The sequence below is a fragment of the Paramormyrops kingsleyae genome, chromosome 3 (assembly GCF_048594095.1).
Source record: "Paramormyrops kingsleyae isolate MSU_618 chromosome 3, PKINGS_0.4, whole genome shotgun sequence".
Lineage (NCBI taxonomy): Eukaryota > Metazoa > Chordata > Actinopteri > Osteoglossiformes > Mormyridae > Paramormyrops > Paramormyrops kingsleyae.
The window spans coordinates 22,355,233-22,380,385 of NC_132799.1; the positions used below are offsets into that span (position 1 = coordinate 22,355,233).

Genomic DNA, 25,153 nt, shown 5'->3' on the forward strand with positions numbered 1-25,153 from the left:
TATATAATACATTGCAACAACAAATTGCTTTATTTGTATATTCTGTTTTTCACAAAAGTGAAAATAAAGGTATTTTGTTTATTAAATTCTCTTTGTTGATATACTATTTACACTTCAGAGTAAAATAAAGGTAATACATTTTACAATGCCAGGGGGAATTGGAGGGCCCCCAGGATCCCTAGAATCACCTCTGTATATGGTAGCAAACCGCAAGTGAGAACAGCACTAACAATGACTCACAGGGTAACAGCACGTCGAGGCACATGTATACACCAGTAATGAGTTATAAACTGGAGACAACTGTGAGTAATTGAGAAACTTGGATGTCAGAGAAATCATGACAATCCCCAGTCACTACACCCACTTTTATAAGGCCAATACATCAAAATGTATCAGGAAAAACATGTTTTTGCTCATTGCAGCACCCCCAGTGGTCAAATTAAATAAAATTTGGTACACATCCCCATGCTGTAGCCTCAAGTCCATATCCTAAGTTTGGTCTCAAAACATCAAATCGTTGCTGCAATATGGTCACACATCCTGATTGATGAGGCTCTGTTTTTTTATTTGGCAATGATGGACAATCAGCTTTGAACACCAAAAATCTGTCTGATACTCATTGTGAGGCTTGGTATGAAGATAATTTCTGACAAAGATTGGAAAAATTTTTACATGTTCAATAAAATCCAATATAATGGCCACATCAATTAGGTGGACATAAAAATTTCAAATGATCTGTATATGTACATCCCATGGCATGAGAAGATAAGATTAATTTTTTTAAAGCAAACAATTATTAGCCAAAATGGATTTTTGCTTATTGCAGAAACAGATCCTGACAATCTCCAGACATAACAACCACTTGCATAAGGCCAATACATCAAAACACATTACAAAAACTACATTTTTGCTTATTGAGATATGACCTATGACTTATTTGATGGTTTTGCCATGAAATTCATTGGATGACAACGGCCATATCATTTGCATTAACATAAAGGTTTGAACAACTTTTAGTTACAACCATCTGGAGATGATACCAAATCTAGTGGTGATATGGTCAATGCCCTAAAATGAGTTTTTTGAAAATTTTTTATGGCAGAAAATCCAACTCCCTGCTCATATATCTAAGCAGATATACACCAGACCACTGTAAGTAATTTAACGTTTGTACAATGACTGTGGGTGAATCTATAGGTAAGTTGTGGTAAGTTCAGTTCAGTTCAATTCATAGTACCTTGCATTTTTTCTTTACAAATACTCGTCATACTAGTGTTTCTGTGGAGGCAATTTCCTATTTAGCGGTCTGACGTCACTGACGCGCCGGGGTCCTTCGTCGTGGCCGTAAAGTCCCGGCGCATTAAATGCTATCAAAATGTCATCTATGAAACTATCAATAAGCGCGGGCGGAATGACAGCGGATGGAAATACAAATACAGAATGATAACGTAAACGCAAAAAGATGAAATTCACATATAGAAGGATATGCTACTTTATTATTTTTGTATATGTAATATTTTCCTTGTATGCTGCATATAGTGTATTTTTCAGTGTAAAAGTTGTTTCCCGAGTGCACAGAGTTGTCAAAAAGATTCCTGTCGGTAAGTGAAGCATTTACCCGACCCTTGTTAGAGATTGTATTATTAGGTGTTGTTATTCATTTGTTGTCTTTAAATGATTAGTTTGGCGTTTTCCGTTCAGGTTGTAGTAAATAGAGTTAGATGGATTCGAGAAGTAGCCTCAGCTTCATAAGGCTTAAGAATAGCCATAACTGAATAGCAGTGTGACCACCAAAGACATGTCAGGGGGAACACTATGAGCTAGGACAGGTACTGTAACCTACCGTTTCAATTAAAAAGGCCTGGATTTTACTTTAGCGCTGAGTTCTTGCTATGTGCGATTGGTCAGTTTCCTATAATTAAGCATGTGTCACTAATGTTAATGTAAAACATTTGGATGAGACTTTCAATCATGGAAACAAACCAGTAAATGCAGAAGAAGAATTCAATTAATTAGCTCATAGTGTCCCCCCAATTGAATAGATGTTTTAAAGCAGGCAACTTGGTGACCATTTTAGTGTTACATGGAATATGGGTCATAAGTTTGACATTTACAACAGTTTCAATTTCCATACACAACTGAGTGTTTGCTTCCTTTTTGTCTTTTAGTATTGTCTTCTTATAGATTGCCATCAGCATTGGTATGTAGTTTTGGCTGCATTTTAAATGCCGATGTGCTGCTTTACATTTTGTCCTCTTTAATAGAAAGCCAGACTTTCATTGTGATACTCTAACCACTTGAAGGATACCTCATGGATTTTGCTGGGAAGCCTCAATTGCTATAAACTTTGTGGATAGGAATGTAGGAGCATTGTGCATGGGTTGACTGAGATGGTTGTTTGTACTGGCAAATGGGGTCTCTCTTATGGCCATCTCTGTGCTTCCAGATGTTCGACCAGTAGGCTCAGAGCACCGAAGCAGCCTGCCCTTGCCTGGGGGAGAAGGGAAATGGAATCCATGGGAGGAGGATGAGCAGCTTGGGCTCTTGCACCTACAGAGGCGGAGGGAGGCATTTCGGCTGTACCAACAACATGTTTCCAAGAACAAGCCCCAGAGATACAGGGTGCAGATCTGGGGCAAAGCTGCCATTGGTGAGTTGTATCGGTTGTGGGATCATTCATTAATATCCTGCTTTGTTTAGCTTCATAGCAATACCTCGTGGGTCATTGGTTATATAGTTATTGTGTTATGTCTTATATGACTCATTGTTGGTCTGAATACTGAATAATTTCAGTGATTCCTCTGCTGGTGTTTCAGTGACTGTTCATACTGAATTACACCGAGAACAGACTTTTTTTTTCTTTTCCAGAAAGTAAGAAATTCAACTAATGTACTAAATTTACAATACATGTGAAATACATTTACAAATAATGTGGGGCTGCAGTGTGATCCAAGAATAGTACTTTTTTTCATAAAGCAGAATTTAATATGAGTGAGCAAGGAACAACTTCAATAAAATTATTGTGTTTTCGCTTGATTTCTGCTATTGCATTGTGAACTTTGTTCTCTCCCTAGTTTTAGTTGTAGACCTGCATGTCAGCTGCCTTCCTCCTGCTCACACATGTTCCCTGGAAATGCACCACACAGCTTAACTATGGTGGCGCTTTTAACCCTGCTCAGCTTACTCTATTTACCATCTCCTTTTTCTTCTGCATCTTATTTTATAAATATATCTCACCTTCTCATCAAACTTGTTTTTGAGTCACATATTGCCCTGAATAGTGTTGTACGTGAGTCCAGTCTTAGTTTCAAGAGCAGTCTTCATATCGCTTTTTCCATTTAGTCTAGTCTTTGAATTGAAACCATTTCCAATTGCTCTTGAATCAGTCTTGGACTGGAGCAACTTGGTTTTGACCAGGGATGGGGAACCGGTGTGGGTGCGGGATTTTGGAATGGCCTCTCAATCAGCCAATAACAGAAGGTCCCCAGGACTGAATTTGAAAACCACTGCTTTATTATTGGCTGATTGAGAGGCCATCCCAAAAACCTACACCCACACTGGCCCTCCATGGATCAGGTTCCCCACCCCTGCTTTAGACTCTAAAGTAAAGTAAGTTTGGAAATTCCTTTATAACAGGATGTCAGTGTCAGTTATTCGATTTGTGTTAATCACAAAAGGGATTTTCTAACATGCACGCACACACTTTTGCCTTTTGCATGACTTCTTTGATTGGTTTGCCTTGTCATTACATTATCGGTTTTACATATTTCAGGTTCCACTAGTAGAAAAAAACAGCAGTCATACTCGGACACACCAGAAATCATTTATCGTTATTTGTTTTTTGCCCTAAATGATTAAAAATATTACTGAGCTCACAGGATTGAAGGGGGAAATTACTTTTCTGAATAGAGTTGCCATCCATTTCTTATAGTAGGGGATTATCCCTTTTTGAAAAATAAAAAGCTTTGTCCTTTTTTGAAGCATTACAGGATGAAATTTGTCTGTATTCTGTATTTTCTGATCACCGTTTGATCCATTGTTTTTTTTCTTTTTCTTTTCCCCCACCCCACTCAGCGAGTTTTATTGCTGCCAACCCCACTGTAAGGACATGGTGTATGCATGTGGATGACCCTTATTACAGTGTGTGCTAGTTATATTATTTTACCTTTCAAATAAACAGCCAGTTTTACCATGGATTACTCACTGTATTACATACAGCTTTTTACACATCTCTCACGCTAAGTGGCTCACATGAAAATTTGATCAGGTTAGCACGGGTTTAGTGTTGGGTATTTGATTAAATACTAATGTTTGAGATCAAAGGATTGTCATGCTTAAATAATATTGTTTTGCTTTTAAATGATAATGGTAAATTCAGTGTTCAGACTCAAGGTCTTGTATTGGACTTCTCTGACCTCATGCTATTTTCACTAATTAATTTGGACAAAAGCATCTGCTGAATAAATAAATATAAATGTTTTAAAAAGCTCTACTAACTTTGTGCAGGGCTGTATCTTTGGGAGCACATATTAGATGGAACGCTGTCCCCCACACACCGAACAGCACAGTGGAGGGAAGGGGAGGTGGTCTCAGGAAATACAGTCTTCAGGTGAGTTCTTCCATACTTCCCAATTCTACGTTAGTGCTGTTTGTTTTTCCCTGAGACCCTAGGATGGTGGTGACTATGGGTCTTAGTCAATCTCTGTTTGCTATTTAATCCTTTAAGCTTCTACCCTTTTCCATGCAGTATTCTCTTGATTTTGAGATGTTTTTCCAAGCATGTATTCCAGATGCAGGAGTCAGCACCTGCCTGCAAACTTATTTTTTCCATAAATATATAGATATGTTGCCCTCCACAATTATAGGCACCCCTTGTAAAGATTTTCAGAAAGGGTTCGAAAAAAAAATTCACCTTTTAGTCAAGTAGCTTCATCTCGCACTGAAAAAAATGAGGAAAAATCCAATATTTCATTGAAATCTCTTCAAAGAAAAACATTCATCATTTTAAAAAATATTTTCTGGAGACTTAGCATTCTTTGTTAAAATAGGTGGTGCTGCTGCTAATTTATGTGGGTCATGTGCGCTGAGGAAGCTTAAAGGGTTCAGCCAGTCATGAAAGTAGAATAGAAAAGACACACTTGAAAATGACAATTAAAATAATTGAAATAGTGCGGAGGAACCTCTGTGATTTAATGCACTGATCTCGCTGTGCGTACCCTATGATTTGACTATACCCTGAATATATGGTTATGCACAAGCAGTAACAGGGGTGATGTAGTGAGCTGTTAGCATTTATTCTTCATCTTCCTAGATTGTCCCCAAAAGCAGGATTCGTTCATTTGTGTGGTGCTGCTCCCCTCTTGTGGTAATAAGCATACAGCTGTTCACTGTGGACACTCACTGCTTCTGATCAGTGCTGTGTCAATGTAATCAGTTAAAGAAGCTTCTCTAGTTCTACAAAACTCAGTTTCATAGTCAACAGTCAACATTTTATTTAAAGAAAAAGAAAAAGAAAAAAAAGCTTCCATTTGCCTCACCAAAATGGAGAAGTTATGTAAAAGGATTATTTGTTCCTAATTATATATGAAAAAAGACTTTATTCTGCAGTCTTTCAGAAATTCCTGTGATCTCCCAGATTGTTTGTGTGCCTGGTCATTTACTCTCATTCTCTGAGATATGGAAGATGAGTAGGATAGGTGCCTTTACAAGATAGCATCACTTAGCATTCCACTATGGCTTGTGATGGTTATGAATGCTCTGATGTTAAGGGAGTATGCTTATTGTTCAAATGTGCAAGTGTTTGATGTTGAAACAACAACAACAAATTTATTTTTGTATAGCGCATTATCACAACATTCCATTGTCTCAAAGCGCTTTACAGCATCCCCACCCAAAGCCCCCAGTGAGTAAGCCATAGGCAACAGTGGCAAGGAAAAACTCCCGAGAAGGAAGAAACCTTGGGAGGAACCAGACTCAAAGGGGGAGCCCATCCTTCAGCTGTGTAATACAGACCCCTGCTGCACTTAATGTGTAGGTATCATAACCTGCACAACTGGTTTTGATCAGAACTGAATGGAAAACTGGACCACCTTGGTAAATTCAAGCAGTCAGCTGCCTGAGGAAATTTAAAGTGTCTGTATGCGCCCAGCACGTAGTCAGGTAGTAAAATTACAGGTGTTTGCCTTCCCCCATCTCTTCGTTTCATCCACTGGCCATCTGTACCATAAGCCAGCCAGACATCTAGCCAGGATATGATTTTGTTTCACTTTGGGTTTTGCCCATCTCTTACAGTAATCTTTAGCTATGAGGTTATCCTTTTCTGAAGCTCATGTGTCTGCACAAGCCAGTCAGACATAAGGTAGACTTTGCAGGCGCACACGTGCTGTAGTATAATGTTAAAACAAACAGATTTCAACTGCCTTTCCGTATTATCTGGGAAAGTCCAGCTTGTCTAGGGCACAAGCACTTAGGAAATCACATTCTGTAAAACCAGGTAAATTCACATCTCAAACAAAATTTGGTAATCGAATGGCATTGTAGGGTTACACAGGTAGCGATATGGTGTCTTTGACTGGCGAGCCTTTTTTTTTTTAATTAAAATATAAATCACATGGTGCATACAGAGATCCAGGCCATGTGTTTATGGGGGGAGGCAGGCTGGACTTTGTTTTCTGGAATCGGTATAGGTACTGTACTACTTCATTTATTTCTGAAGTAGGAAGTTTAATTATTATGCTGATGTGGAATGCAATCATTTAACTAGTTGAAGCAAGTTTTGTTTTAATGCTGAATATGGTTAAGCCGGTGTGATATTAGAATGCATTGGAGAGTCACTACATGTAAGATACTAAGAGAAGCTTATATCTTCAGCTGCACAACGTGCCTTTGTAACATGGAGGCTCTTCTGAGAGATTCTCTAATTGAGCTCATGGCAAAGTGCAGGGGTGGTGAATCTGATTAATGGAGAGCCACTGTGGGTGCGGGTCTTTTAGATGACCTCTCAATCGGCCAATAATAAAGCAGTGGTTCTCAACTCGGGGCTTGGGGACCCACTGTTACTGGTTGATTGAGAGGTCATCCCAAAAACCTGCACCCACAGCGGCTCTCCATGGATCAGGTTCTCCCCCCTTGGCCAAGAGGATCAAAAGCAAAACTGCAGTTATTTCTGACTATATGTTGTAGTTCCGTTTCAAATGACCAAAGCGATCATGATTACGTCACCTTTGTGTCTCAGTCCTACCCTGGTCCTTTTTCAAGAGGAAGAAATAGTTTTTGCAAAGTTCAACCTTTCATCAGAGAAATACCCCAGAAACACATTATTTACACTCAGGTTATGTCACCTATCAAATGAAGGTCACATCTCTCACTTGCCCAGTGAACAAGCATTGTGTTTGGGTGGGTTTGCAGTTTTAACTTGGTATGTAGAGCGCTACACAACTAAGCATTATAATTGTGCACCAAAAGGATTAAAAAAAATGTACCCTATTATTAAAACTACAGTAAAACCTCAGATTGCGAGCATAATTCATTCCGGAAACATGCTCGTAATCCAAAGCATTTGTATATCAAAGCGAATTTTCCCATTAGAAATAATGGAAACTCAGATGATTCATTCCACAACCAAAAAATATTCATAAATTTTTTTTTTATACAAAATATTAAGTAAGAATACATAAAACAAATTTACCTGCACTTTGAAAAGAATCGTGGATGGTGTGAGGGAGAGGAGAAGAGGAGGGTTATTTTGTTGGTTGACTTTCACTATAACGGAATCACTGCTATCTGGCTCGCTGTAATCTTTTTATTTTTGTGCAACTAACAAGGAACCTATCCAATGACAGCCACTTTTGCCTCCTTTTCGATTTCACGGAAATGTGGACGTTAAACAGATTCATTGCTCGCACTGCTACACCCTTATTCGGGTGGTGCTTGTCTACTAAATTTTGACTATACAAGTGAGACACACCGACTGGGATCGAGCATGGGAGACGATTACCCACAATCCCGCAGCAAGAGAGAGAGAAGAACCATCGGCCAAGTTGTGATTACATGACACTAGGCAGACAAAGCATATTCATAATACTCGTATTGCAAGACCTCGCTCGTTTATCAAGATAAAATTTATTAAACATTTTTGCTTGTCTTGCAAAACACTCGCAAAGTTACTCGCAATCCGAGGTTTGACTAATTTTAAATGTAGTTTAAGAGTACTACTAATAGTCAGATATATTGATTGCATACAGTAAAAATATCCTTTTACACCACTGAAACTTAAGTTGTAATGAAGCTTGGACGTTTGCCTCAATGAGGATTCTCTGTCTGCCTGACAATGCTGGGAGCCAGCTTCAGTAAACAAAAGCTTATTTGCTGTTTCTATACCAAATCCTCAACCTGACAGCCTCTTAAATTAAATATGACTGGGGAAAGGTAATTTTCATTTCAGACCACCAGCTAGTTCCCTTTGATAAAAGAAGTGTGACAAACCAAAAATGATCTGAGGAGATGGAAATGTTTTTAAGAGGCATCAGGTTTCGGGTTTGAGAAGAACACATTGTCTGAGGCTTGGGGGGGGTTCTGAAGGAATTTCAAGAACACAGTGTAACAGGGATTTCAATGGCTTGCAGGTTCCTCTAGCATATTTATGGACAGTCATGAGCCGCTACTAAGTCTCTAACCTGTGTACTACAACCCCAGTTTTTACACAGGCCCAGCTGTGGTCCAGGGTCACCTTCCTTTGGACACAGCCCACATAGTGCTGGTCCTCAATGGGCATGAGGAACAGAAGATCTCCTACGCCACCCGGTGGCTGCAGCACGTAGGCGCATTGTCGCGGGCCGGCTCTGTGTTGGGTGTGGCTGTCGTTCTGCTAGGTGACGAGCGCTGCACCAACGACTGGCTCCACCCCTACTTGCGTAGCCATGGCGGCTTTGTGGACTGCCTCTTCCTGGTGTATGACAGCCCCTGGGTCAACGAGCATGACGTCCTCCAGTGGCCTCTGGGCGTGGCCACGTGAGTGCCACACTTTTATCCATTGCTTTTTTGACTGTTACTGGGTAGATAAAAGTAAACAATGATAATAATACATAATATTAACCTATTTTTTTTTTTTAAGTGATATACATTTATCAGTCCATCCATACTTTTAAGCTGATTATCTCAGTAAGGGTTGACGGCTGGTACAGAGTTATCTGCATGTTTGGTCATCCAGGTACAGGGATTTCCCAGTGGTCGTGCCAAACAGCCAGCTGGTGAACTCCGCCAGACCGTACCTCTGTAACTTCATGGGCACGGTTTACAAGAACTCCTCCAGGGAGACCATGATGAGGATCTTGAAGCAGGGCTGGGAGGAGGAATGTGTGACTGCCACGAGAGATAAGTATGACACGCACTCGTATACCACAGCACACTGTAGTACAGTCCCTTCATTCACCAGTACTTTAGCTCAGTAATTCAGTTCAGGAGCATAAACTTATACATTTTGTCTGGTGATTTCACAAGAACTAATATTTTTGGTGGCATATCAGTACAAATGTTCAGAAAATGTAATAATACTAGTTTTTGCCTAGTGTCAGTAGTACCAAGCTAAATGTCACACATGATTACAGGATGCAAAAGAAAAAATAAATGACGTTTCTTGCCCAAATTTCTTTCCGTTCTGTGCTAAACTGCTTATTTTAAAATAATCTTTTAAACTAGTTGGATAGTAGTCAGTGTTCTAATTTTCTACTAATTGTTTTTTCTTCTTTTCACTGCCTCAGTTAAAGATTGTATAACAAAACTGTCATTTAAAGCCACTATTATGTTTAATGTTAATTTGTAAGTAGGTTTACTACTGTTTATTGATAATTCTTTATAGTATGTTGATTCTCCTAGTTTTAACCAAGAAAAGTTTTTATTAAAATGATTTTTTTTTGCTGTAGTACTGAGAATTGAGTGATTTCAGTGGTATCTATATCAACAACTAATGTTGGTATTGTGACATCCCAACACAACCACAGGCCCTTCACTGTTGTAAATATTGCACTGAGTGATTGTACTATATGGTAAATTATGTTTTACTAGTGGATAATTAATGCACTCAGGAAGACGTGCTCACATGTCCTTATCGCACTCTCATGGCCCCACTGTGGCAGGTGGCTCCCCCTAGAGACAGCCGAGAGCCTCCAACAGTACCATGACATGCTAGCACAGAGCGACCTCACGCTGTGCCCAGTGGGCATCAACGCAGAAAGCTATCGCATCTTCGAGGCCTGCTCCCTGGGCTCTGTGCCGGTGGTAGAGGATGTGGCTGCTCCTGGGGGCTGTGTGGGGGGACCTGCTGGCCCACTGCGCCTTCTCAAGGCACAGGGGGCACCCTTCCTCTTCCTTAGGGACTGGCGGGACCTGCCTGGCCTGCTGGAGCATGAGCGAACCAGGAGTAAGGTTGAGAAGGCGGAGCGAAGGCGCCACCTGCTTGAGTGGTATGCAGGTTTTCGGGAGGTGATGAGGGAGCGCTTTACTGAGACCCTAGAGCGAGCCTTCTTTAGACATGGCTAAGGGAAGGGGTCTGCCCAGGACATTCAGTCTGCAATGAAGCTGCCTTGTGGACTGGGGTAGGGACTGTCAGGTATAACAAACATGATATAATCATTAACACTATAAATTGTATGGTGGGGATTGCACAAAAACCTCCCTCGTTCTGTATTTGTTGTTTCTAAGCAGACGGCTGGTGCATATTTAGTAATCCTTGTGATTGTTCCTCATGTACAAAACCAGGTCCTACATTACTACTGTATAGTTTTACCAACAAATGTCATTTACTACCATCTTGGTAGCTTCCAAAAATGTATGATGTTTGGTGTAAATAAAGGATGTGTAAATTAAAACCTATAAACTCTTAAAAAGCCTGATGTCATTTATTAGAGGGGAGGGGTGTTTAGTGAAAGCAGTAACACCCTGTGGTTGGTGAATTGCTGAAATGGACAAAGTGAATCCATAGAAATGGTGACCATCACCTGAGGAGTGTTCTATGGATGGATGGCTCAGAAGGAAAAGTAAGAGTTCTAAAAACTTGCTGTTGCACTATTGTACAGCAGAGGGCAATGTCTATTAAATATCTGATATTGCCTGTACTGTGACTGGATACTTATAGCATTGATTGGGCAATGACACTTAATTAGCAGCAATTAATGGTGGTCTTCTGAAAAACCTCCACATTGTCTTGGGTTTCTTGTGGCAAGTTGACTCCAAATCTAGCAGCCTAACCAAAAAATACTTTGAATGGCTGCTTGTCTTTATGGGTTTCTCGGGGGCACTTTGAAACTAAATTCCGTGTTATAAACAAATGCCTGCATATCAGTAATACTGTGTTCTAGTTTCAGTCGGCATGTACTCATTAATTACATGACCAATTCACATGAACTATTTAACTACTTTTCGCAGGTTGAAATTATATTGTCCATCTATGTTCCAACAAATTATCTAGTAGAGTTGTGACCCTCATCTCCATGATCAGGGGTTGAAATCTCACCCATGGCCTTTTTTGAGAGATTCTTTGGCAGCTATTAATGGCTGTCCTCTATGTTGTGTCTGACAACAAAGACATGGGTTGAGGGTTTGTGGTTTTATTTGCTCCTTATAAAGCACAGGATACAAAGATGTCATACACTGACTGAATCTATATTTAATATCTATACAATATTCATCATATACAAGTACTCATAAAACAAAACATGTATCATATTGATATCACAATATTGTATTATATTCATATTCTTTGTATAGATTTTTCTATATATAATGTAATATACAATCATGTTATACTTATTTTTCATAAAACATGGTGTATAATGTGTTATTAAATTATGCAATACAATTGATCATTGGCTCATAAACAGGTCTAAGAAGAGTAGGAGACTTTCAGTATCATGATCAGAGGTTATTAAATGGAGGCCATACTATGTGTAACAGAACATGTAGCTGTCATACACACACTGAATCCCTCCTGCTTTACTCACATGATGTCCCATCCATCAATCAATCAATTAATTGCAATGTCACTCTTACGTCCAGGGCGGTATTCATAAAAATAATTCTGCTACACTGATATTGTCACGTTGGGCAGAGAAGGATGACGCAGGAAGGCGAGATTCCTCAAGGGAACGGGCTTTATTGTCGAGATCCGGGCAGACATCGACGAAAATCATGACAATACAATGACTAATCTGGGAAGACTAACTCAGACGCAGACTAAATGCACAGGACAAGCCAAGAGGAACAGGAAACAGGTGATGACAATCAGGAATTAACACGAGGTAACCAGGTGGGAGTGGCACACACGAGGATCGGACGAGCTGGGCGTAACAGAACCCCCTCCCAAATGCGCGCACACCGGGCGTGTCCCAGGGGAGGCGAAGGACGAGACGAGGGAAGCAGCAAAGGTAAGGAGGAAGGGGAAGCCGCAGCAGGCGACGGCGCAGCCACAGCCGGCAAAGGCGCCGCCTGATGACGCGCCGGAGCAGGGGGACCCGCAAGCGACTGATGAGGAGTCGGAGGCGGGATCGAGGCCAGGCGACAAGGCATCGGAGGGGGACCCGCAGGCGACCACCGACCCGGAGCCGCAGGACCTGCAGGCGCACCCCGAGCCCCAGCCAAGGCAAGCCAGGGCAAGCCAGGGGCCAGGGCAGGCAGGGCCCCGGCCCTGTGCTTGTGTCCCCTCCCCTTTCAGGACACAGAAAGGCGGGGCCTCGGTGGGTGTCGGCCTCGCTGGGGTAAGGGCCAAGGAGATGTAAGGGAGGTCCCCGAGGGGTCCCACTGAAGTTCCTCCTCCTCCAAGGAGGAAAGAGCGGCAGTCAGACAGTCTGGGACCTCCTCGGTGACTAGGATCAGGGCTGGAGGGAAAGAAACAGACGTCGCTACGGGTGAATCGGGCGGTGATGCGACGACCGCCGAGTCTCGGCCAGCTGGGGGCGCTGACGAGACAGGCAGGGCATCAAGCGAGACAGGCAGGACGGGCGAGGTAAACAGGACAGGCAAGTCATCAGGCGGTGCCGTGGGCGTGGCGACGGAAGAAGGCAGTGCAGCCAGAGCCGCGGGCGTGTCGGCAGGCGGTGCAGCCGGAGAGACAGGATGGACGAGTGAGGCCTCAGGCGGGACCTCTGCCGTAGCAGTTGCAGGCGGAGCTGCTGTCACTGCCGACACGTGGCCAGCAGGGGGCGTCGCAGCAGGCGGTGCCGCCGACACGTGGCCAGCAGGGGACGCCGCCGACGTACGGCCAGCAGGGGGCGCCTCAGCAGGGGGCGCTGCCGACGTGTAGCCAGCAGGGGGTGCCTCAGCAGGCACCTCAGGCGTGTGGCGCCTCAACAGCCGCCGAAACAAGCGGGACAGGCAGGTCTGGAACACTGGGCAGGTCTGGAACACTGGGCAGGTCTGGAACATCCATTACGGTTGCCCGAGCACGCGTCTATAAAGAGGATGTTGCCCCTTTAAGAGCCGTGGGGATTCGATAAATGGCGTCCCTCACGGCGCTGATCCCCTTGCCGGCCAGGTGCACCGGCCGGTACTGATAAGCCTCCAAGGGAGGCGGATTCTCACTGAGGCCGATCAGGCGGGCAGCAGCGGTGTCTTCCCAGGTGAGCGGGGAGCTCCCTCGCCCACTGGCTGACTCCCAGGCGGGGAACACAGAGCAGGCTCCCAGGAAGATTGTCGGGGCTTCTTCCTGCTGCACTCCCGTTTTTCTCTCTCTGCTTCTTCCGGCCGCATGTTGCGGAAGGCGGAACCGGTTCAGACACCTCACCCAGGCTCCAGGCGATGCGCTCTTCCCGTCGCTCCGTCATGTGTTGCATCAGGCGTTTTAGGCATTTTCGTGTCCTCCTCTGCGAGGAGGTCCACGCCCCGGTTGGCCAGTTCCAGGGCTACGGGATCCTCCTGGACCTCAGGCTGGGACCGCCAATACACAACTTCTTGCAGCAGACCGAGCTGTTGGTGCTTGGTCTGCAGCGCTGTGCCTTCGAGGAGATTAGTCATTCTGTCACGTTGGGCGGAGAAGGACGACGCAGGAAGGTGAGAGTCCTCAAGGGAACGGGCTTTATTGTCGAGATCCGGGCAGACATTGACGAACATCATGACAATACAATGACTAATCTGGGAAGACTAACTCAGACGCGGACTAAATACACAGGACAAGCCATGAGGAACAGGAAACAGGTGACAATCGGGAATTAACACGAGGTAAAAGTGAAAATGGTAGATTACCTAGATGCAAATAACATTATAAAGGATAGCCAACATGGATTTAGGAGAGGTAGATCCTGCTTAACGAATCTACTTGAGTTCTTTGAGGACGCTACAAGTGAAATTGATCACAAAAAGGCCTATGATGTGATTTACTTAGATTTCCAGAAGGCCTTTGATGTTGTCCCCCACAGACGGCTCTTGCTAAAGCTTAAAGCTGCAGGGATTTTAGGAACTGTGGCAGCTTGGATCAAAAACTGGCTAACTGACAGGAAGCAGCGAGTAGTTATTAGAGGCACAATGTCACAGTGGGCCTCCGTTCATAGTGGGGTACCGCAGGGTTCAATTTTAGGACCACTATTGTTCCTAATTTATATTAATGATATTGACACAAATACATACAGTAAACTGGTTAAATTTGCAGACGACACCAAGGTGGGTGGTGTAGCAGATACTGATCTAGCAGCAGAGAGGCTTCAACGGGATCTGGATTTAATTAGCGAATGGGCTGATACTTGGCAGATGAAATTTAACACAGATAAATGTAAGGTAATCCATGCAGGGAGCAGAAATATAAAGTACAGATATTTTATGGGTTTCACTGAAATAAAGGTAGCTGATTACAAGAAAGATCTCGGTATGTATGTTGATGCTTCCATGTCCCACTCTCGCCAGTGTGGGGAAGCAATAAAAAAGGCCAACAGAATGTTGGGTTATATCTCTAGGTGTGTGGAGTTTAAGTCAAGGGAGGTGATGTTACACTTATATAATTCCTTGGTAAGACCCCACCTAGAATACTGTGTGCAGGTTTGGTCACCATACCTCAAGAAGGACATTGCTGCCTTAGAAAAGATGCAACGAAGAGCTACGAGAATGATTCCTGGTCTTAGAGGAATGTCTTATGAGGAGAGGTTAGCGGAACTGAATCTGTTTAGCCTTGAGCAAAGGAGACTAAGGGGGGATATGATTTAGGTCTATAAGATTCTAACGGGTCTGGATGCTGTTCCGCCAAATGACTATTTCAATATTAGTCTAAATACTAGAACTCGTGGCCATAAGTGGAAATTAGCGGGAGAACATTTTAAAACAAATTTGAGGAAGCACTTCTTTACACAGCGTGTAGTTAGAGTATGGAATAGTCTTCCTGCTAGTGTAGTGGAAGCTAAAACCATGAGTTCCTTTAAATCAGAGCTAGATAAGATTTTAACAACTCTGAGCTATTAGTTAAGTTCTCCCCAAACGAGCTTGATGGGCCGAATGGCCTCCTCTCATTTGTAAATTTCTTATGTTCTTATGTTCTTATGTAACGAGGTGTGCGTGGCACATACGAGGATCGGACGAGCTGGGCATAACAGATATACACATTAGCTTAATTTTAGCAGACACTTTTATCTAAAGTGACATAGAATTAAGAAAGTGGGGTCAGGCAGTCCCTGGGACAATTGGGGTCAAGGGCCTTGCTCAAGAGGCCAGTGGTGAAATCACTCTGCCAACCACTGGATCTAATCTACCGACCTTACAATCAGGGGCACATTTCCAAATCCACTGAGCCACACCCCAAATATAACAAAATAATAATAATTGGCATTTTAATAATCCTTTGTAGAACAAGAGCTTATTGCTGTTCAGTACTGTACATAAAATACACAGAATATTATATAAAAGTTATAACTCTTTAACAGCATGATCCCACAGAAGTCATGAATAACATAGCTCATTAACTGGAACATCCTTAGGCCTGTCTAGACATTCCAGTTAATGAGCTGTGCGGACCCGCGCAACCATGCACAGGGCAGGCGGCTTTGGAAAAGAATGAATAAATGATCGAACAAACAAAAGGTGTATGTTTTTTATATATTAAATAATATACCACTAGATGGGAGTATGTGCGCATGTTTGTAGCCATTAGAAAAAGTGGAATTAGCCTACAGATTCTGCTGTTACGCCCATCCATCCATCCATCCATCCATCTCTGCTTATCCTGTAAAGCAGGGGTACCCAATCTTATCACACAATATTTATTGCTGTATCAGGTCATACAGATTGAACAAATCCAGTTAACATTTATCTCTAATCCCTGTTAGGCTACTTTAGATTTGTAAAATAGAGGTAGAACTGTCCAAGACATTCGTGAACACTGTGCATTTATGTATACAGGCGAAAGTGAGAGAGTATATCAATATATAGGATCATATTTAAAATAAAATGCACCTTGTATTGCATTCTCATTTTAGAATTTGAATCAAATTCAGGCACGCATAAATATGTGGTCAAACTAAAGGCCAGTTGCTTTACATAAACTTGAATTTGCTCGGTATGTAAACATTCAGTATTTAACGTTAAATTTAATCAGTATTTAACGTTAAATGTAATCAGTATTTAACGTTATTGTTGCGCTCAGGCTTCTCCAATCTGCCTGCCCCGTTACGCTGCTGCTCTCCTCCGGTGACCCGGTCGATAGTCCGGATGGTGAGGGCATCTGTCAATCCGCTGCACGCTTCCGCCAGACGATCCTCGGCAATCCCACCCTCCTCGTCCGTGTCTGGGAGACTAGCCAGTGTGATGCGTGCTGTGGCCGCCAGTCTCCGTGTGATTCGGGAAGCACACATCGCAGCGCTCCAGTCCTTTTGCCGGCTGTGGCAGTCTGCTTCGTCGCCGAGCCGAATACATGCTGAAAACGCCGATCTCCACAAGGCTGAATGCTCTTTCGCTGTATTGCCAATCGCAGTCAAGGTTTCCGTTTGGTAGGCATTGTCTTTCCTCCGATCTGTGACTTCGTCTTCAGATACTGCGACTGTTTTTGTAATTCTCGGACTTAGACGCTGCGAGGGCTGGAAAGATGTAAACCTCCCTTGGCTTTTAGTGTAGCCGCATATTGCCGTGGTTTCCAGCCTGTTTTTACTGGGAGCACTGAGATGCGCTACGCTGCGTGAGACCGCACTGGCAGCTGGAGCGGACTGTGCCGATCTCTGCTGAATTACAGTACACCAACTCTAAACAGCCGTGTGAGGTATCCAAGATGTCAAATCAAACCAGGTTCAAAAAGGACAAGGAAATAATTGTGGAGTACGAGGGTCAAGTGAAAGGTAAATCTTTTTCAAAGTGCCAATTTAATTGTTATTACATCTACCCGTACATTCAGTGTAACTTTTCCCACAGTATGAATTTATTACAGTGCTTTTGTGTTTATGTGTATGTGTGCTGAATTCTGGTACATGTTTACAATTCCCAGTTGTGTTTTTTTAATGTCCGCTGGAATCTGTATGTTTTACTCCTTGGTTTTGTGCCATTCTTCGTATTTTAATGGTTATTCGCTTTGCAGTTGGATGCGTTCGTCATGCGTGCGTGCAGTGTGTCCTTAAGACAGAGCAGCCATGGGTATATCTTGCTCCCTGCCTCTACTGTCCCTTACCTGACCGGTTTAACTGTTTCCATATGGATATGAGTAGGTAGAAGGGCTACTTCCCCCGGACTGAGACTGCGGTGCCTCACGCTGTTTACACTGACGCTGCCCCCCGCTTATGCTTTCTCTGGCCGGTCTTTCGTCAACTTTTGTGCTCCTCTGCGAATGGAAGTTGTACATAATGCTAGACGTTCTTTATAAAGCATCTTTATGCAGATATTTATAACTACCATAAGTATTTTATGGCGCCGCCAGTAAAAGTCTATTGTTACATATGTGTGAATTCATTTTTCGCGTGCGAGTATTTGCCAGTCTGGTTAATATCCACACAGCATTGCCTTATGATTTATAATATATTCACTAATATGTGCAGTTTTCTATTGTCGTGGAGGGTTGTAAAAACAATGTAGGTCTACACCATATATGGTTATACTGGAACTTAAACCTTTGCAGTTTGAAAAGATGACAGGAACAGATTTCAGCAATCTAACTAAAGAACTTCACTGTGAGGTGATGGGGCAGGCAAACCCAATGTTGGCCTCTGGTTCAAATTTTTATGGCTCTATCCAGACCACACTTTTCTTTGAGGTAGCACAAGTCCCATCCTTTGGCCTTGGTGTTTGACAGCCAACTGGCCCAAACACGATTTCTGCTACCATTTAAAAAATCACTAAATGGATTTAATATAACCTTGTATAAACAGTACCGATTTATGGCTTTACTTAATGACTAATGACTCTTAACAGCAAGCAATTGTTTTAACTATTTTTACACAGTTTGCAGTTCTGTGTCTTAATAGCCATTACTGAAGTTGCTCTATTACTAGAGTTATATATCTATTTTAATGGGGTATTGGACCTACAACCCTCGTGGTCAGAAGTGTGACTCCTTACTTGCTAGGTTTATTTTGGTTCTGCGGCTGGGTTATGTGAGCAAGCATCTTCCTGTGACCCAGGTGGTTGTCTCTCGGATGCCCCCACAGTGGTCATCATCCCGTCCTCAGGGGCTGATGCATGGGGTGGGGTGCTCACCTCCTGGGGTAACCATGGAGATTTGGCTCATAGCCAGGATATGCCCTCACCAAGGCTGCTGGCAGACTGGCATATCCACTGTTCATCACTGCATAGCATACCCACGATGCACACCAAGGGCAGGGGCAGAAGTGGGTGGAGGGTCCCAGATCGATTGCACAGGCGTTAGAGGACTTGGGATCCAGCAGGGGCGCTGCTCTGAGCTTGAAATGCTACTGATAACATACTGTTGGGAGTGCCGGTCCTTTAAGCAGCTGGTGTGGTTTCTGTGTAGATATCGGTCACCGTGAGGTCCCCTTCAGTTTGTGCTTTTAGCCTCCTGGAGCGTGGGCCGAACCCAGGGCTGGGTGACCGCAAGGCCACATTCAGTTTGTACTGCCTCCTGGAGGGTGGGCAGACCCAGGTCTGTTAGCCTGTACTGTTAGCTTCCTGTAGTGTGGGTCTAACCTGGGTCTTTTAGGCTGTACGATTAACCCATACTGTTAGTCTGTACTCTTAGCCTGTCAAGCATTCAAGCTACCTTCAAGTCTTCATCACTTCAGTGTCACAACATGCACATAAATGCTGCTGAGTAAATTCTAAGACAGTTACATGAATCAGAAACAATATTATTGGCCAAGTATGTTAACACACAGGGAACTGGTGTCTGGTTTTCAATGGCTCACATACATACAGTAGATAGATACACATCTCTGCACGGGTTTACAAAACTAAAGTACAAGTGCACAAATCTATTTTATGCAACCACAGAATTATTACAATAATCACTCCATAAATAATAGGACCTTTCTGCAAACTATCTGACCAAGAAATAGGTAGGTAATTCACTTGTAGCTCAGCAGCAGAATCAGCATTTTTTTTACATCGGAAATGTAACGTTTTTATTGGGTTTCACATGTTTGCTGTTTGGGGGTGGCCTTGGGCTTCTGTTTTGGTAAGCATAAGCACGTGAGGAGCATGGCACTTCTAATTGGTGGGAATGACTGTCACACAAGGAGGATGGCATTCATTTGTAAAACTATTCTTACGACAGTTTTAAACCCTGGGTCAGACGTGCTGTATAATGTATATCCTAAATCGTAGCTTTTGTGATTTGTTAATCGTGTTGTTTCAAATCACAATTTCGTTTTGAAATCGATTAATCATTCTGCCCTTGTTCTAACCGCTGAATTTGAATTTGTGCCCATTCATCCAGAAGAGCATTTGTGAGGTCAGGCGTTGGCTCAAAATCTCCATTCTAGTTCATCCCAGGTCTTCAGTTGGGTTCAGGTCAGGACTCTGTGCGGGCCAGTCAAGTTCTTATACACCAAACTTTCCTAACCATGTCTTTATGGACTTTGCTTTGTGCACTGGGGCACAGTCATGGTGAAACAGAAATGGGCCTTCCCCAAACCATTTCGTCAAAGTTGGAAGCAAATGTCCAAAATGTCTTTGTATGTTGAATCATGAAAAGTTCCCTTCACTGGAACTAAACTTGTGGGCTAGACCAAGCCCTGAACAAGAACCCCATACCATTATCCCTTCTCCACCAAACTTTACAGCTGGCACAATACAGTTAACGGTTACAGTTAATGTAACATTCTCCTTGCATCTTGGATACTCGTCCATCCAAATGCCAGACCAAGAAGAGTGATTTGTGACTCTACAGAACACGTTTCCACTGTTGCAGTGTCAAGTGATGGCGTGCTTTACACCACTCCACGCAACGCTTGCCATTGTGCTTGGTGATGTAAGGCTTGCATGTAATTGCTCGCCTGTAGAAGCCCATTCCATGAAGCTCCCAGCGCATAGTTTTTGTGCTGGGGTTAATACCAGAGGAAGTTTGGAACTCTGTAGTTACTGAGTCAACAGAACAGCACTCTGCTACCCATAGTCTGTTACTTTACATTATCTGCCACTTCTTGGCTGAGTTTCTCTTGTTCCTAAGTGCATCCACTTTGCAATAATACCACGTAAAGTTGACGTGGAATATCTAATGGAAGAAATTGCCAAGGTGTCATCCTATGACAGTACCCAGTGCTTGAATTCACTTAGGTCTTCAGAACGATTCATGCTTTCACAAATGGTTGTAAACCTGACTACATGGGTAGGTGCTTTATTTTATTTACCTGTGGCAATAGGTCTGAATGAAACACCTGAATTCAGTGATTTAGAGGTGTGTCCCAATGCTGTTGTTCATGTATTGTACCTTATGAATGTTGAGATGACTGTTGATGAGGACTCCTCAGTTGTGTCCTTGTCCTACAGAGTGGTGTGAGAATTAGCTGGTCTGGAAAGTGGACCTGGATACTGTGGAGATGCTTTTATGGATGGGTTGTGGGAGCTCTCATTAGCAGTTCATCTCCTGAGCTGCTGGAGGTCCCACCTTTCCAGGATCCTAACTGGAAGGATGCGTCAGTCCCTGACAAAAACCTCACTGTCCCTTGTCTCCAAAACCCTTTTTGAGCTTCATTCTGGGTACTTCTGCAGGATGATCCCAACAGCCTGTGTCATTTAGGCATGGCTGTACATCTCTCCTGGTCCTGCTTGGGGTTCGTTGCAGGCTCTGGTCATCGCATCGCTCTATGTGTGGCAGTCAGTTCCCTAAGTGAGTCCCCTTGTGTGTTCTGTATGGAGTGTGCCATCTCCATGGCAGTATGGGGCCCGTTCCAAGCGTCTTCAAGCTCTTAGTACAGATGTGTGCCTGGCCCATGTGGTTACAAAACCCCCAAGTGAAATAACCACTCATTATTGAATTATGGAGGATGATTGCCATGAAGTCCTGCTCAGCCCTTACAGTTTTGGGTGCCTCTGGAGCCAGGTGGAAGGGATGACTAATCCAACTGTCCAAGACACGCGGTGATGACTCACCTGCGGCTCACTGGTGGACACCGGGTCCTTGTTTGGCCAGACAGTAGGGCTGAGTGTAGATGGAACTTGCTGACCTGTGAGGAAAGACCGTGGGGGCTGTGAGAGCTTCAGCATGGAGCCAGAGTCAGATTTGACTCACTCATGTTCCACATTCACAAGACCTTCCTTATCACTACTATGTTCATTTTCTGGGAATCAAAATGGTATCACTGAGCTGGAGGTTTTCTGGCAAGACTGTTATATTAGCAGTAGAGGGAAATATACCCATTATCCTCATTTTATTCTGAGCACCATCAATCTGCCTTAGCACTTAATTAAATGGATTGCCGTACTTTAACTGCAGTGGCTTGTTTTTTTTTCTGCTGAGCTCCTGGTATTGCTAAGAGAGCTGAAAACACAGGAGGTGGACCCAGACAATCACGTGTGATGTTCTGGTGTAGCAAAATGCAAAATCCAAAGGACTTCAGGATGAAATGAAGATTTTTTTTTTTTTACTGCATCCATTAATGTATTTTAAGCTGCTCACTTTAAATGCAGCTCAGATATGGGTAGCTCCACCATGCTGGCAGCATTCGGTATTTAAACCCCCAAAAAGTTTTTTTTTTTTTTTTTTTTTTTTTTTTTGGAATGTATCCTGTTTTCAGTCTGAATAGTGTGGTTCCTTCTCTCAAAATGACAACATTTCTTCAAGTACAGTCATTTTTCCTGGTCCCCCTCCCCACTAAAACACATGATACACCTTTGCTTCTCAACAACATTGGTTGACTGTTCTGTTGTCTGCTCAGAGCTCTCAAGCCTCCTTTGGTGTTCAGGTTTCAGGAGGAGAGCAGGAGGAGCTTTTCTGCTCACCTTGATGGTTCTGTGAGCCTTTTTCTCTGACTCTGTGAGTATTGCAAGCAGACTGGCTTCTAGCATCTTGCCATAGGAGCTTCTGAAGCACACAGGGGAGAGATATCTAGTATCAGGGTCAGCCTGGGAAGAGGGAAGCAGGCGGAGCTCACACCCTGGGACAGTCTGCAAGCAGAGTTCTATGATGTTCTAGCCACTCCCTTGTACAGCACATGGGACTACCTGCAAGCAGAGTGCTGTAATGTATCGCCCTCTTCCATAAACAGCCCATGGGACAGCCTCCAAACAGAATTCTGTGATGCTCCACCCATTCTCTTGAACAGACCATGGGACAAACTGTAAGCAGATATCTATGATGCACTCCCCACTCCCTGGGATGGCCTGCAAGCGCCTGGGACGACCCAGTGCCCCTGGAACGACCCAGTGCCCCTGGGACGACCTGCAAGCATTGAGCTGCAAGGCCCCGCCCTGTCCTTGGTATGGCCCCTGGCACAGTCAGTAAGCAGAGACTTGCGAGGTCCCGCACACTCCCTGGAACAGCCCAATAGACAGCCTGCAAGCATAACTGAAAGCCCCCCCCCCCCCACTTCCTGGGATGGCTCGCAGGCAGAGTGCTGTGAGGTCTCTCTCACTCTTTATAGCCCCCTCGGATGGCTCTCATTGCAAGCAGTGCTCCTAGCTAGCAGAGCTCTTCTGTAAGCCACAGTGTATTTCAGAGAAACAGCACCCCTGAAATGTAAAGTGTGTTAATACAGGCTAGGTAATGAGCTGAAATCAGAAATTGGATACAGTAGTGCTGAACTCCACCCTCTCGGACTGCGTTCATGTTTATGTCTGCTCTTACACTAGCTTTTTACCTGAATGACGTTTTTAGCATTATTATTTCAATACTCTTGAAATTTACAATGTACAAGAAGTACCTTTAAAAATTGCCAGGAAATGCTTATTTTAATGCAAAGCAGATGAAATTGTATTAATGAAGTAGATAATTAAATACTAATTGCAGGAGCTAAGCTGTGGTAATTTAAAACCAGGAGATGTGGTGCACAGAGTCACGCTTGATCACGTTTTTGTACAGAAGTTCATGTAGCCTCACCAAAGGCTTGATTTCCATCTTTTGTGAAACACTTTTGTGCCAGTTTGTCACGTTCCCAGGTATGAAGTCACATTTGCTTGAAGTTGCACAAGCGTGAATCGGCACATGTTGGCTTTGAGTAACCGAGTTGCTTTATCTGTTCCTTCTCCCCTGGCTTTATGCTGTTTTAGGACATGGGCACTGACATCAGCATGCTGCCCTACATATGTTGCTTATCTACCCAAACAGAAAGGACTGTGATCGGTGCCCACCTGGCCGGGTACTGGAGGCACTTAATGCACACTGAGCCAGGGTGTCAATGGCTGCCTGGCTGGAGAGCACTCATGGGATCCCCCTTGCCTGCCCCTCTATCTACTGCCTCACCTGCCATCTGCTCATACCCCCACCATGCCTCACACACATTAACAGAGCCATCTGGGCTGTCAGCTCCTTTAATTAATCAAGAGCTGAAGTGCTCTGGGAGGGTGAGGTTGGGTTGGTTGTGGGGGGTGCACTGGGTGAGTGCGATCAGTTTTGTCATTGAGAGGAACTCTAGTTGGGTGGGATCAGGTGAATCACCTCAGGGGGTTTTCTGGGTTAGTGTGGTGAAATTGGTCACTTTGGGGGGGGGGGGGGGCACTCTCGGTGAGGGTGATTGAGTTGGTCCATAGGGGGTGCTCTGGATGAATGGGATTGGGTTACACACAGGATTAAGCAAGCACTTCCTCCACTGGAACTTGAACTGTACAGTCATGGCCAAATGTTTTGAGAATGACACAAGTATTAGTTTTCACAATGGTGAGGTGCTCCGGGCAAGACCCAGGACACGCTGGAGAGACTATGTCTCTTGACTGGCCTGGGAACACCTCGAGATTCCCCGGAGGAGCTGGATGAAGTGGTCGGGGAAGTCTTGGTTTCCCTGCTGAGACTGCTGCCCCTGCGACCCGACCTCGGATAAGTGGTGGATGATGGATGGTTGGCAATTACAAGCATTACATAAGTGTCAGAGCTTTTATTGACAATTACATTAAGTTTATGCAAAGAGTCAATATTTGCAGCGTTGGTCCTTCTTTTTTTAGACACCCTGGCAAGCTGTCAATCAACTTCTGGGTTGAGTTTGTCAGAATTTGTGGGTTTTTCTTTGTCCACCCACCTCAGGAGGCTTGACCACAAGTTCTCAATGGGATTAAGGTCTGGGGAGTTTCCTGGCCATGGACCCAAAATGTTGATGTTTCGTTCCCCAAGCCACCTATTAATCACTTTTGCCTTATGACACGGTGCTCGTTCATGCTCTAAAAGGCATTGTTCATCACCAAACTGTATTTGGATGGTTGGAAGAAGTTGCTCTGGGACTTGTTTTGTTACCATTATTTATTCATGGCTGTGTTCTTAGGCAAAATTGTGAGTGAGAAGCAATCCCACACATGAATCGTCTCAGGATGTTTTACTGTTGGCATGACACAGAACTGATGGTAGCGCTCACCTTTTCTTCTCCGGACAATCTTTTTTCCGGATGCCCCAAACAGTCGGAAAGGGGATATATCAGAGAAAATGACTTGATCAGTCTAATCCCCGTATCTTTTGCAGAATATCAGTCTGTCCCTGACATTTTTCTTGGAGAGAAGTGGCTGCTTTGCCGCCCTTCTTGACACCAGGCCATCCTCCAAAAGTCTTCACCTCACTGTGCGTGCCGATGCACTCACACCTGTCTGCTGCTATTCCTGAGCAAGCTCT

General features: G+C 43.8%; 2 protein-coding genes across 8 annotated transcripts in view; both read left to right on the forward strand.

Annotated features, from left to right (window-relative positions):
- The first annotated feature begins 1,340 nt into the window (after positions 1-1,340).
- rxylt1 (ribitol xylosyltransferase 1) lies at positions 1,341-10,883 on the forward strand. 2 transcript variants are annotated; one of them, XM_023845149.2, is made up of 7 exons: positions 1,341-1,448; positions 1,540-1,601; positions 2,447-2,650; positions 4,507-4,609; positions 8,695-9,009; positions 9,209-9,376; positions 10,134-10,883. In XM_023845149.2, the coding sequence occupies exons 1-7, from the start codon at positions 1,441-1,443 to the stop codon at positions 10,534-10,536; spliced, it is 1,263 nt and encodes a 420-aa protein (XP_023700917.1). In that variant the 5' UTR covers positions 1,341-1,440; the 3' UTR covers positions 10,537-10,883. The 2 variants fall into 2 exon arrangements, with proteins under 2 accessions (XP_023700917.1, XP_023700916.1); XM_023845148.1 differs by having other exon boundaries at positions 1,341-1,601.
- A 5,816-nt stretch (positions 10,884-16,699) lies between these two features.
- The window catches only part of LOC111860956 (SLIT-ROBO Rho GTPase-activating protein 1), a 145,888-nt gene continuing 137,434 nt past the window's right edge, over positions 16,700-25,153 (forward strand). For all 6 annotated transcript variants that reach the window (XM_023845139.2, XM_072709863.1, XM_072709861.1 and 3 more), the window contains exon 1: positions 16,700-17,297. In XM_023845139.2, the coding sequence (XP_023700907.1) occupies positions 17,231-17,297 (67 nt within the window). In that variant the 5' untranslated portion in view covers positions 16,700-17,230. The remainder of the gene's footprint in view (positions 17,298-25,153) is intronic.

Coding starts and splice junctions, on each gene's coding strand:
- rxylt1 (XM_023845148.1), top strand. CDS start 1,463: ATGAAATTCACATATAGAAGGATATGCTACTTTATTATTTTTGTATAT. Junction 1,602..2,446: donor TGTCAAAAAGATTCCTGTCG/GTAAGTGAAGCA, acceptor CTGTGCTTCCAG/ATGTTCGACCAGTAGGCTCA. Junction 9,377..10,133: donor GTGACTGCCACGAGAGATAA/GTATGACACGCA, acceptor CCACTGTGGCAG/GTGGCTCCCCCTAGAGACAG.